At 41.1% G+C, this 12,713-nt stretch overlaps 1 protein-coding gene across 1 annotated transcript in view; it reads left to right on the forward strand.

The window, feature by feature from the left end:
• Kntc1 (kinetochore associated 1) overlaps positions 1-12,713 on the forward strand; it is a 73,451-nt gene that overhangs the window by 17,864 nt on the left and 42,874 nt on the right. Inside the window, exons 18-29 of the mRNA XM_055606160.1 lie at positions 586-639; positions 1,531-1,592; positions 3,173-3,284; positions 5,037-5,180; positions 6,593-6,649; positions 6,741-6,842; positions 8,339-8,458; positions 8,556-8,699; positions 9,991-10,089; positions 11,472-11,575; positions 11,700-11,799; positions 12,366-12,500. Coding sequence (XP_055462135.1) covers positions 586-639; positions 1,531-1,592; positions 3,173-3,284; positions 5,037-5,180; positions 6,593-6,649; positions 6,741-6,842; positions 8,339-8,458; positions 8,556-8,699; positions 9,991-10,089; positions 11,472-11,575; positions 11,700-11,799; positions 12,366-12,500 — 1,233 coding nt within the window. The remainder of the gene's footprint in view (positions 1-585; positions 640-1,530; positions 1,593-3,172; positions 3,285-5,036; positions 5,181-6,592; positions 6,650-6,740; positions 6,843-8,338; positions 8,459-8,555; positions 8,700-9,990; positions 10,090-11,471; positions 11,576-11,699; positions 11,800-12,365; positions 12,501-12,713) is intronic.

Genomic DNA, 12,713 nt, shown 5'->3' on the forward strand with positions numbered 1-12,713 from the left:
CAGTGCGTGTGTGTGTGTGTGTGTGTGTGTGTGTGTGTGTGTGTTTGTCTGTCAGCTTTCACTGTGTAGCCCTGCCTGTCCTGGAATTCACTCTTTAGACCTAGGTAGCCTTAAACTCAGATCTGCCTGCCTGTGCCTCAGGAGTACTGGGATTAATGGTGTGAGTCGGCACATCTAGCTATTTTTATTATTTTCAGTTCTGTGTATATCTGTGCATGTGAATGCAGGTTTCCTCTAAGGTAAGAAAGGGGCATGAGATTCCCCTTTGCTAAACCATTTGATTTGGGTTACTCAGGTAGAATAGTACATGATCTTAGCTGCTGAGCTTCCAAAATCATTTCTTCATTGTTTAATACCATTGCATTTAACAGATTCTTTTCATTTGGGGCTTAAATATAATTTACTTTCAAAGATAATGTTTTCTGTCAAGTCATAGAAAGTCCATGGTCTTTATGAAGAGTCTGACAGCAGATGTCTCCCTGGGTTTCTTTCCTTTCCTTCCTTTTTTTTTCTCCCCTTTATACAATGTGTCTTGACTGTATCCATCCCCACCATGACCTTTTTTGTCTCATCTTCTGTGCTTAGCTCATGAAGAAAGAAGACAAAGCCCGGCCTGCCTGTTCTGATGGCTTCATGGAGGTAATGACATAGTATGGGTGGGTAACTTGGGGATGAGGATGTAGCTGTGTTTCTTTCCAAGGCATGTTGATATCAAGTGACTGTTTAATACCTCCACTTCCTTATCGACAAAATGGCCCTCCAAATAGTGCTGTTCCTGTGCTTGTTTTAGAGTCAAAGTGACCAATCCCATACAGCATTTTTACCTTGTACCTGGTAGCTGCTGAATGCTCAGTAAATCCAACTCCAATGCTGAGGATGGGCAGAATAGGGCAGGCAAGATGGCTCAGCGGGTAAGGTGCTTGTGCCAAGCTTGAAGAGCCAACTTCAGTCTTTGAGACCTACGTACTGGAGCAGAGCCAGCTTCTGCAGACTGCCCTCCGTGCCCTGTGTGCTCGCCGAGCCACACCCGCCCACCTCCTTCTCCATCTAAAGTAAATAGATGGTAAAAACAATGAAATCCTCAAATATTTGCTGTAGTCTCGCTAAGTTTCACCTTAAATATAATGATTAAATGAGAAAACCTATACTTAATAGGCATTTACTTTATAATAAAATGTGACCGGAAATGTTTTCACTATTTTGTGTGTGATAAGTTAAATAATGAAAGTTGTGTGGATTGGAGTTGAGCCATAATATGAGTAAAAACGAGAATGTATACACAGCTGGAGTAGAGTGGCCCTGATTTTTAGCATCTGAAATTTCTTTTTTCTCTTTAAATTTCAGTATCATTACTTTGTGTGTGTGTTTGCATGCATGTGGAGGTCAGAGAACTTTGTGGAGTCAGTTCTCCTACATTTAAGTGGGTTCCAGTGATTGGACACCAGGCATGCATGGCAAGTGCTTTCACCTGATCAGCCATGTAACAGTCCACCTATATAATTTAAAATTATCAAATTGTTGTTTCTTTAGGTACTAAAGGCTCATGCAAAGTTAACTACATTTTATGGAGCATTTGGACCAGAGAAATTCAGGTGTGTGCATTTTATTTTTAACTTTGAGGTTATGAGTTAAATATAAGTTTACGATGTTATGAAAAAGATACTATTCCTTTGAGTGATTTTCTATCCAAGGGGAAATGTGTTCAAATGATAGGGAATATTCTCTTTTCAACAGGGTTGGCCTAAGACCTTGCCATCTTTTCTGTCTTGCTCGTAGTCATTGCCCATGCTTTCTAATGGCTTAAATTTCCATTGCTAAAAAAACATATATATTTATTTTATTTACTTATTTATTTATTTTAATTTTTCAAGGCAGGGTTTCTCTGTGTAGCTTTGGCTGTCCTGGACTCGCTTTGTAGACCAGGCTGGCCTCCAACTCACAGAGATCCGCCTGCCTCTGCCTTCCAAGCGCTGGGATTACTGGGGTACACCACTGTGCCCAGCCACTGTAATTATATTCTTGGTGTGTGTATGTGAGTATGCCTATCTGAATTCAGTTTCTGTGAGCACAATTGCTAAGGCAAATTTTCTATATATCTACATTTGTTATCCAAATATATTTTTCTGGTAGATAGCTTAGAGAGTGCCTATTTCCAGTTCACTTTGTCAGAAAACTCTTTTGTTTTCCTAATATGTAAAAAATATTACAAAAATATACCTGGCTTGGTCTGACTCTTAATTTTGAGCTAAGTATTCTTTAGTGACTGGTATTTTTTGTTTGTTTGTTTTACATAAGAAATCTTTTTTTTTTTTTGTGGTAGGGTCTCAGTAAGGCTGGCCTAAGTTTGCTCTGTAGCTGAGGCTGACTCAATTCTTCTGTGTATCTTTTATTTTTTTTAAAGTTTTTGTTGTTCTTTGTTTTGTTTTTTGCCTGCATGTATGTCTGTGTGAAGGTGTCAGATCCCTTTAAAATGGAATTACTGACAGTTGTGAGCTGCTATGTGTCTGTGCTGGGACTTGAACCAGGGTCCTTTGGAAGAGTATCCTATGCTCTTGACTGCTGAACTGTCTTGGCAGGTTGTCGTTTATGCTGTGATTATGTGATCTGGGTTCCTATAAGAAGAGGCACTGCCATTAGTGAAGATGACAGTTACGGAGAGGAGCCTTACTTTATACTGGACTTTTTGATCTGCTTTGTTTTTAACATCATTTAAAAAAAAAAAAAAAAAGGTGGAGAAATGGCTCCATGAAAAGGAACATTTGGTTCCCAGCACCCACATTGTGGGTTAAATAATTTATAAATCCAGTTCCAGGGAATTTGACTCCCTCCTCTGACCTTTCAGGGCCCCAGGCAACTGAGTGGTGCATATTCATATATGTAGGCACTCATACACATGGGATAAAATTAATATTTGAAAAAGGTTAGAGGTTGGGGTCAGCGAGTTGCTCAAGGAGCTTGCCACCAAATGTGATCGTTCTGGTTCAACCCCTTAGATCCATGATGGGGAGAGAATCAGTTCCTGCACGTTGTCCTCTGACCTCTACAGGCATGTCATAGCACATTTCCCCCACTAAATACATCAGTGTTCAAAAAAGTGGTTTAGCTGTATAATGATGCCTACTTGAGAAGTATTTTTACACCCTTAATTCATCTCTTCCCTCTGATTTTTCAGTTCTAGCACTTGGATTGAATTCCTGAATAATGAAGATGACCTCAGAGATATTTTTTTGCAGCTAAGGGAAGGAAATCTCATTTGTGCTCAGTATCTTTGGCTTAGGCATCGGGTAATATATTGTGCGTTTTAATTTCTTGGTTACTTTCTAACTTCTGAAATGGGTGGTTGAGCATTGGAAACTAACAGGCTGTCAAGGATGACTGCATGGCAGAGTGTTTCTATGGTGATACGATATGGTGACCTGGCCCAGAGGAGATTATCCCAGATAATAGAGGAAGTGCTATGGTACACTCACAGTGCCTTATTTTGTCCATCTTTAGAGTCCAATTAGCTCTGAGTCTTTCCTCAGTGGGCAACGTATGATGGGTTGTTTTTTTGTTTGTTTGTTTTGCTTTGATTTTATCAAGATTTCTCTTTATAGCTGTGGCTGTCCTAGAACTCACTGTGTTGACCAGGCTGGCCTCAAACATAGAGATCTGCCTGCCTCTGCCTCCAAGTGCTGGGATTAAAGGTGTGTGCCACTGCCTAGTAGACAACATTAACTGATTATTAATATTCTCTTGCTGATAGAGTGAAAAGGATGTTCCTACCATTTGGATTGTGGTAAAGGAATACTCATTAAAGGTGTTTATCTGAAGGCTGTGTGCACTGGCACATACCTGTACTCATAGCTCCCCTGGAGGCAGGACAGGAGGATTGCTTAGTCTAAGCGTTTCAGGCTAGATTGGGCATTATAGTCTCCTCATCTACAGGTAGACAGTTTATATGAATATGTTGTTTTTAGACAAAAATCTCAAACATCCAATTTTACCAATAAAGACTCAGGAGCCAGATGCTGAAGCGAAAGCCTGCTAACTCAGAGAGGCAGAGAAAGCACCCAGCTGACCTCCCTCCTCAGCCGACATACCAGAAAGGGGAAAAAAAAGTTCTTCAGGCTATCTCAAAAAACCCCAAACTGAATGTCTTTCCCTTTTACTTCCTATGCATCTCTCTATCCAGTCTTCTGACTTCCTCTTACTTTCTTTGGTTCTTTTCCTATGTTCACTCCCCATCATCTGGTTGTTTGTTCAGCCACTTGACTTAGGGCTAATTTTATTTAATCTTGTTTAAAATACTCAAGCAGAAAGCTCTTGGATTAAAGGTGTGTGCTAGAACTGAGCCACACTATAACTAGAAACATGTTTTTCCAGTAAATAACAATCTTGGGGTTCATAATGTGATCAAATATCCCACTACCCAAATCCCCTTCTGCTGGCTGATATTGACATATTACATTTAGGTTCAAAATTATTGTGTTATGGCAGTAATTAACACATTAGTATTTGTACTATCATCTCCAGTTGTATTTTCCGTATGGTACAGTTTCTTCTGGTTCCTATGTGAATTTATTGTCTGTTACTTACTAATACAGTATTTAATGAGTTGTGACACACACACCCATTTGAATTATTTGCATAGAGTAAATTACCTTTCTCGTTCATTATTAAATCAGTAACATTGTTAGGCAGCAGTTGGATATACCTTTAATCCCAGTACTCATTGGGCAGAGGCAGGCAGATCTCTGAGTTCCAGAATAGCCAGGGTTCCACAGAGATACCCTGTCTCAAAAATGAAATTTAAAAAATGAGTAACATATTCTTTGAAATGACTTTAAATATTTTTTGTTTAAGAAAATAATTTGCTTCAATTAGCAATGCAAAAAGCAATGGGTTTTGTCAAGGCATTTTCATGAAGCTATGTCATTATACTTTATTTATCCCCTTCTTGTTGCTTTCCCCCAGGATGGAGTAGGTCTTTGCCTTTTGGGGGTGGTTAATTTAATCTTGTCACACAAATCCTGACCGCTGATTCTGTAATTCAGGCTGACTTTGAGAGCAAGTTTGACGTGGAAATGCTGGAGAACTTGCTGAACTCAATTTCTACACAAGTCTCTTTGGAAGAACTTTGTTCATGGTTTAAAAACGATGTGATCCCATTTGTGAGGAGGATTGTACCCGAAGGACAAGTGAGTTTCTTCCAATATTTCTTCTCTTAAAGATTTAACTTACTTTAATGCCTCCTATCAGATGACTGAGCAGGCCCTGTAGGAGGATAGACTGGATGGAGGTGAACACTTGGGTCTCAGCACTGGAGGGGCTGCGCTAGAAGGACTTCAGATGAGTTCCAGGCCGGCACGGGTTACAAAGTGTGGATCTGTCTCAAAAAAAAGCAAAGGTGGTGGTGGATACTGACTAACTAGCATGCTAGCATGTTTGAGGTCTTGGGTTCAGAGTCCAGCAGTGTAATGCTAATCAGTAATTTCTAAGGGATGATTATAGGACTAGACAGATGGCTTAAGTGTGTGCTCAGTGGTTAAGAGCACATTCTACTTGTCCACAAGACCTGAATTCAGTTCCCAGCACCCACATCAGGTGCCTCACAGCCACTGGTCAGCTCCACGAGACCTGTTATCCCCACCACACACACATTTAATATATATATATATATATATACATATATATATATATATATCTTTAAGATATTTCTTTTATGTGCATAGATTTTTTATTTTTTTTTTATATTTATTTATTTATTTTTTGCCTGCATGCATGGCTCTGAGGAGGTGCCAGATCCTCTTAAACTGGAGTTACAGATAGTTGTGAGCTGCCATGTGGGTTCTGGGAATTGAACCGGGGTCCTCTGAAAGAGCAGCCAGTGCTCTTAACTACTGAGTCATTTCTCCAGCCCCTTAAAACCTGCCACAAAGGGCCTCCGAAAGCCTCTGCCCTGCAGACTATCAAAGCAGACGCTGAGACTTATAACCAACTGTTGGGCAGAGTGCATGGAATCTTATGTAAGAAGTGGAAAATAGTAAGAGCTGGAGAGGACAGGAACCACACAAGGAGAGCAACAGAACCAGAAATTTTAAACATAAGGAACTTCCCAGAGACTCATACTCCAACCAAGGACTATTCAAGGAGATAACCTAGAACCCCTGCACAGATGTAGCACATGACAGTTCAGTATCCAAGTGGGTTACATAGTAATGGGAAGAGGGACTGTCTCTGACATGATCTGATTGGCCTGCTCTTGATCACCTCCCTCTGAGGGGGGAGCAGCCTTACCAGGCCACAGACGATGACAATGCAGTCACTCCTGATGTGATCTGATAGACTAAGATCAGAAGGAAGGAGAAACGGACCTCCCCTAGCAGTGGACTTGCGGAGGGGCATGCGTGAAGAAGGGTGACGGAGAGTGGAATCAGAGGGGAGGAGGGAGGGACTTATGGGGGGATACAACGTGAATAAAGTGTAATTAATAATAAAAAAAAAAGAAAAAAGAAAAAAAATATTTTCAAAAGAAAAACTGACTATGGGAATTTTTTTGCATATAATTATCTTTGAGAATTTTCTGTTTTAAATGCTGTATCTGTTTCAGAACATTCTTGCAAAATGGTTGGAACAAACATCCAGGAACCTGGAGTTAACTGATAAGGTACTGTCCACGTAGCAAATATGGAAATGACGTTTGCACCTTCTCAGCAGCTTCAAACTTGAGTCTTAATGGTCCTTCATGTTTTTAAAAGGCAAACTGGCCGGAAAATGGACTTCAGTTGGCAGAGGTGTTCTTCACAGCAGAAAAAACAGACAAATTTGGATTCACATCCTCTTGGCACTGGATTTCCTTGGTATGATGTGGAGACAAGTTAATGATGAAATTGTCATATCTTGGCACTGTTTGCCTGTGTGGAGAGAGAAGCACATTGTTTCAGTCTACTGAAAGGAGAGTCTTTTCTTCCTTTCTGTTGTATCAGTTACAACCTCGGTGTGTTTCAATGTAGTCAACCAGCAAACATGAAAACAACAGAAAGACATTCTAAGTGCTACAATTAAGATTTTCTGCAGTAGTGGAATTTCTGAATCCTTTAAAAGAATGAGAAGTGATTGATGAGAATTGATCTGCAATCGTCACATCTGCTTTTGCTTAAACCAGGAAGCCATGCTCTCATGTCAGATATATGGGATGTAGTATGACTCAACGGTAGAACATTTGTCTGGTATTTGTCATCCTCTTCCCAAACTTGAAGAAGCACTGTCAAAGAGCAGTCAGTAGATCAGGAACGGAGCTTGCTTCTCTGCGGATTCCTGACTGTCCTGGAACTTCACTCTGTAGACCAGACTCAGAAACCTGCCTGCCTCTGCCTCCAGAGCATAGGAACTAAGGGAGGGCACCAACACTGCCCGTCCCTTAAAGGTTTTGTTGGTTTTGGTCTTTTTGTTGGTTGGTTGGTTGGTTTTTGGGACAGGAATTCTGTGTAACAGCTGGACTCTTTGTAGACCAGGCTGGCCTTGCACTCACAGAGATCCTATTGTCTCTGCCTCCCAAGTACTGGGATTAAAGGTGTACACCACTACACCTGGCTAAGGAGTTTTGTTTTTTTGTTTTTTTTTTTTTTTAATGTGTGCTGATTAGCTTTTTACTTCACTATATCTGTGTGAGGGTATCAGATCCCCCTGGAACTGAAGTTACAGATAATTATAAGCTGCCATGTGAGTGCTGGGAATTGAACCCAGGTCCCTGGGAGAGCAGCCAGTGCCAAACCATTCTTCACACATGCTTCTAAATTTCTTAAAGTTATTTTTTTTTTCTTTTGAGGTTTCTTAAACAACAAAGCATAAATTATGCTAGGAATAATGTGTGATTATGATAGCATGATCTGCACAGTGCTTGCGGAACATTCATGAAGCCCTGTGTGTGTGACCAGCACCTCATAAATGGGGTATTTTGGTGCACATTTGTAATCTCAGAGTGTGGGAAGTAGAGGCAGAAGAATCAGAAATTCAAGGATAGCCTAGGGTATGTATCAAGTTCAAGGCCAGCCTGGGCTATATGAGATCCCACTTAAAAAAAAAAAATACGCGCACACAAACACGTACATATGTGAGTATATAGAGACAGAGAATTTGTTTATAAACTCAAGTATATTTGACTCCTGAAACAATTGTTCTGTTGCCAGTTCTCAAATTTTTAGTAAATATCAGACTCTGGTTTTCTCTTGTGTGTAATTGTGGCCATTACTAACTTCTTTGAGATGAGTTTAGCTATTTCCTTATCACACTTTTGATTAGTATTTTTTGTTGTTTTTGTTTTGTATTCTTAATCACATTAATGCTTTTGTTGTAGAAGGATTATCAAAACACAGAGGAAGTCCAACAGTTAAGGACCCTGGTTCACAAGTTACAGGAGCTGATCACCCTTCACAGGAAATACAACTGCAGACTGGCCCTCTCTGAGTTTGAGAAGGTAGGCTTGCAGCCCCGTGTGCCCTGTTTTGCTGTTTTGTATCCAGTTGCGTTTAGACACTGCTTCATTTACAGTGTCTTCCCTGTCTCTTACCCAGGAAAATACGACCACCATAGTGTTCCGAATGTTTGACAGGGTCTCAGCCCCAGAGCTGATCCCCACTGTCTTAGAAAAATTTGTGAGAGTTTACATTCGGGAACAGAATTTGCAGGAAGAGGAGCTTCTTTTGCTTTATATAGAGGTAATGTTTCTTTAACTTTGTAAGGGCTCATTTCCTGTTGTATGACAGTGTTCCCACACAGACATGGTGCATGTGTGGAGGTCAAGAACAGCTTGGGAGGCTAAGTTCTCTCCTGCCACATGGTTCCTGGGCATCTAACTTAGGTCATCAGTCTTGGGGCAAGAGCCATTACCTGCTGTGCCATTTCCTCAGTCCTGGCTCAGATTTCTTGTTTCTGAAATCTGTGCAGCACATCATCACTTGAAATGTTTGGCTTTGAAAGGAATGTCAGCCTTACTACTAGCAGCTATGAGGCATTTTGAAGCTAATTCTGTTCCTTGTCAGAGAGCCTTCCAGCTGTTAGAGAGGCTGAGGTGGGAGGTTACTCAGGCCCACAAGTCAAAACCAGCCAGGCCACACAATGAAATCCTCTCTCAACAAAAAAAAATGAAAACAGAGGACTTTTCCCAAAGGCCTCCTCTGAGGTATTAGGAGTAGCTCAATATATACACTTTTGGCAGCAGAAGGTGCTAAGGATCAGGCCTCAAGCCTCTGGAGTCCAAGCTTGGTCTGTCTATGAGCTACACCCCCAACCTGATAGTTTTTATAAGTAGTACAATATTGCAATGATCTTTTGGTTGGTAGGTTTGGTTATATTTGTTTCGTTTTTTTTTTTGAGACAAGATCTTTCTACGTAGCTCTGGCTATCCTGGAACTTTTGTGTAGACCGGACTGGCCTCAGATTCACAGAAATCAGCCTGCTTCTCCCAGTGCTGGGATTAAAGGCATCTACATGACGCCTGGCCCAGTAATATTATCTGTAGACCCTTTGGGAAAACTTCGCTTTTAAATTTTCTGTGCCATATAAAAGCACAGGCTACATTTGTGGGGGAGGGGGGTCTGTACCTGTGTATGAAGTGATATGTGTTACATGTATCTGTGAGTTTGGACTTGCATTTGCTGCAGGGCCACCCATGTAAAGGTTAGAGAACTACTTTCAGGAGAGTCAGTTCTTTCCTTTCAACATTCAGTGCCTGGGGTCAAACTCAGGTTAGCAGGTGTCTTTATCTGCTAATTATCATCCTGGCCCGTTTATCTTTTTATTTTTATTGTATTTTTTCAGTAAGAGATTCTAATTTTGTTTGTTTGTTTTTCAAGACAGGGCTTCTCTGTGTGGCCCTGGCTGTTCTGAACTCACTATGTAGACCCGGCTAGCCTCTGCCTCCCGAGTGCTGAGAGTGAAGGCATATATCAGCATGTCCAGGCTGAAAGCTTCTAATATTTGAAAAGCATGTGTGTTTCTCTTCCGTAGGATTTACTGAGGAGGTGTAGCTCGAAATCAGCGACGCTGTTCGACACAGCCTGGGAGGCGAAGGCCATGGCAGTGATAGGATGCTTGTCTGACACAGATGTAAGCAAACAGTGACTGTCGGCTTTTCCTGTTTTGGGTAGGGAGTTCCCTTTTGAATGTTAGCCCTTAAGTTCTTTTCTGGTCATAAAAATGACACGTATTTTTAGGGAAGTCTTTGTAGAATGTAAGAAAAATAAATGATAAAACCATGCATAATTTTATTTCCTTTGGTTATGTAGAATAAGATTAAAATGTCCTCATTCCCACTGGCAAAAGAATTGCCTTGGACAGTTGGATTTCTCTCTGTTCAGGATCTGGAATTACTCAGAAAGGGAAACGCCTAACTTGGCGCTGGACTCTACTGTGATTTTCCACTCTTTTGTTTGTTTGTTTTTAATTTTTGTATTTTTTTGAGACAGGGTTTCTCTGTGTAGTCTTGGCTGTTCTGGACTCTTTTTCAACCAGGTCAGCCCTAAACTCACAGTGATCTGCCTGCTTCTGCCTCCCAAGTGCTGGGATTAAAAGCGTGCACCACCATGCCCTGCTAATTTCCCATGTTCAGTCCTTATAGAGGCAGGGTTGTGTGTGCCCATAGTGTCAGCATTAGGATGTTAAAAAGCCTTGTCTTGGGAAAGCAATAAAGGAATAGGTAAACGATTAAAATGTAAGGACAGCACTGAGCGACTCAGCAGGTTGGGGGGGACATGAAATTAGAAGGAGCTGTGGGGCCTAAGGGCAGTTAGAGGAGGCAAATAGAGGTGTATATAATCAAAATACATTGTATACCATGTATGAGATTCTCAAAAAATGAAAGATTATATATAAGCTATCTGCTTCCAAGTAGGAAAACAGCTGAGCATATAGGAAAACTCTTCAGCTCCTTTTTCAGCTTTGTTTTGTTGGGCTTTATCAGAGATAGGGTCTCAAGTATCCAGGCCCCAAATTCACTTAGTAGCAGTGGGTGGGTGCTCTCGAACCTTCTTTAGTTTTATCATTCTGTTTTGTGTATTAATGTTCTACTTGCATGTATGTATGTCTACTGGTGCCTGTCGAAGTCAGAAGAGCATGTATGATCTCCTAGAACTGGAGTTAAGAGATGGTTGTGAGCCACCTGGTTTGGGTTCTAGGAGCAGCAAGCGCTCTTAACTGCTGAGCCATCTCTCTCTAGCCAGACCTTAAACTTCTGTTTTTCTTCCTTCTACCCACCAAGTGCTGAACTTATAGGTGACTCGCCACAGCTGGTTTGAAATCGTTCTTCTGTGTGACAGTTGAAGTAAACATGTTTTATTTATACAAATACATGCTTATTTATACAAATAAGCATGTTTTCGCAGGCAGTGGAAACGCTCTCACGCTGCCCTGTCCTCGGTGTTGTGGTGCCAGTCACTTACTTGAGAGGTGCATCTGAGGGCTCTCATTGTTCCTGTGTGATCTCTCTGTAGCTCATCTTTGATGCGGTGCTGAAGATAATGTACAAAGCAGTGGTTCCCTGGAGTGCAGCTGTGGAGCAGCTGGTCAAACAGCACCTGGAAATGGACCACCCCAAGTAAGTTTGCAGAACACTGAATGGAGCTTCTGTGCCCTGCACCGGCTTCGTGCTTTGAGTTGACAGTTATGCTTTCCATTGACTGCTCCACATAATCATGTTAATATCAGTGCGTTTTGTTTAGAGTCAAGTTACTGCAGGAAAGTTACAAACTCATGGAGATGAAGAAACTTTTGCGAGGCTACGGAATAAGAGAGGTGAATCTCCTAAACAAGGAAATAATGGTAAGGGCTAGTTGGAATGGTTCCTCTACTTTCTTGTATTTCTAGGACTGCATGGGAAATTGATGAAGTTTTTTTTGTTTGTTTTTCTTTTTGCTCATTTTTGAGAAACAGTTTCTCTGTGTAATAACCATGGCTGTCCTGGACTCACTACGTAGACCAGGCTGGCCTTGAACTCACAGAGATCCTCCTGCCTCTGCCTCCCAAATTCTGGGATTAAAGGCATGTGCCACCTCGCCCACCTCGACTGAAGGGTTTCATACTCAAAAAGTTATAGAGCTAGATTTATCATATGGGAGTGGCAAGCATGTGGAAAACCCAGAGGGGTCAGCTCTCCCTTTTACCATGCAGCATTTATGGAGTAAACTTAAGGCCTCTGACTTAGCAGCAAGCACCTTTGTCCATTGAGCCACTTCACTGTCCCCATTAATCGTGATTTAATATTAGGTCTAGCAGAATTCTTTTGTTTTGTTTTGTTTTTTAATATTTAAGGCAGTTTTCGTTCATAAGCAAATGGTTTCTGGGCTCTGTGAGTCTTCATGTTAAGGAATATGTATTGTCTCTTCCAGAGGGTAGTCCGATACATTCTCAAGCAAGACATCCCTACTTCTTTAGAAGATGCTCTGAAGGTGGCTCGAGGATACAGGGTGTCCGATGACGAAATCTACAGTCTAAGAATCATTGATCTGATTGACAGAGAACAGGTGTGGAGTTTCAGATGGTGTCATAGGGCTGCTTCGCTGGCTCTGTCTTTACAGAAATCAAATTGTTCAGCTGCTTTTACAAGCCAGATAAGCTTTATCAATCAACACGAAAGCATCGCATATTAAAGTAACTACTTTCTATGTTATTTTGAAAAAAATGCCCTGTGACTAGGTAATGGGCCTTTACACTCTAGTTAATACAGTTCAAACTCA

Source organism: Psammomys obesus, unplaced genomic scaffold, assembly GCF_907164565.1.
Source record: "Psammomys obesus unplaced genomic scaffold, mPsaObe1.curated_primary_1811, whole genome shotgun sequence".
Lineage (NCBI taxonomy): Eukaryota > Metazoa > Chordata > Mammalia > Rodentia > Muridae > Psammomys > Psammomys obesus.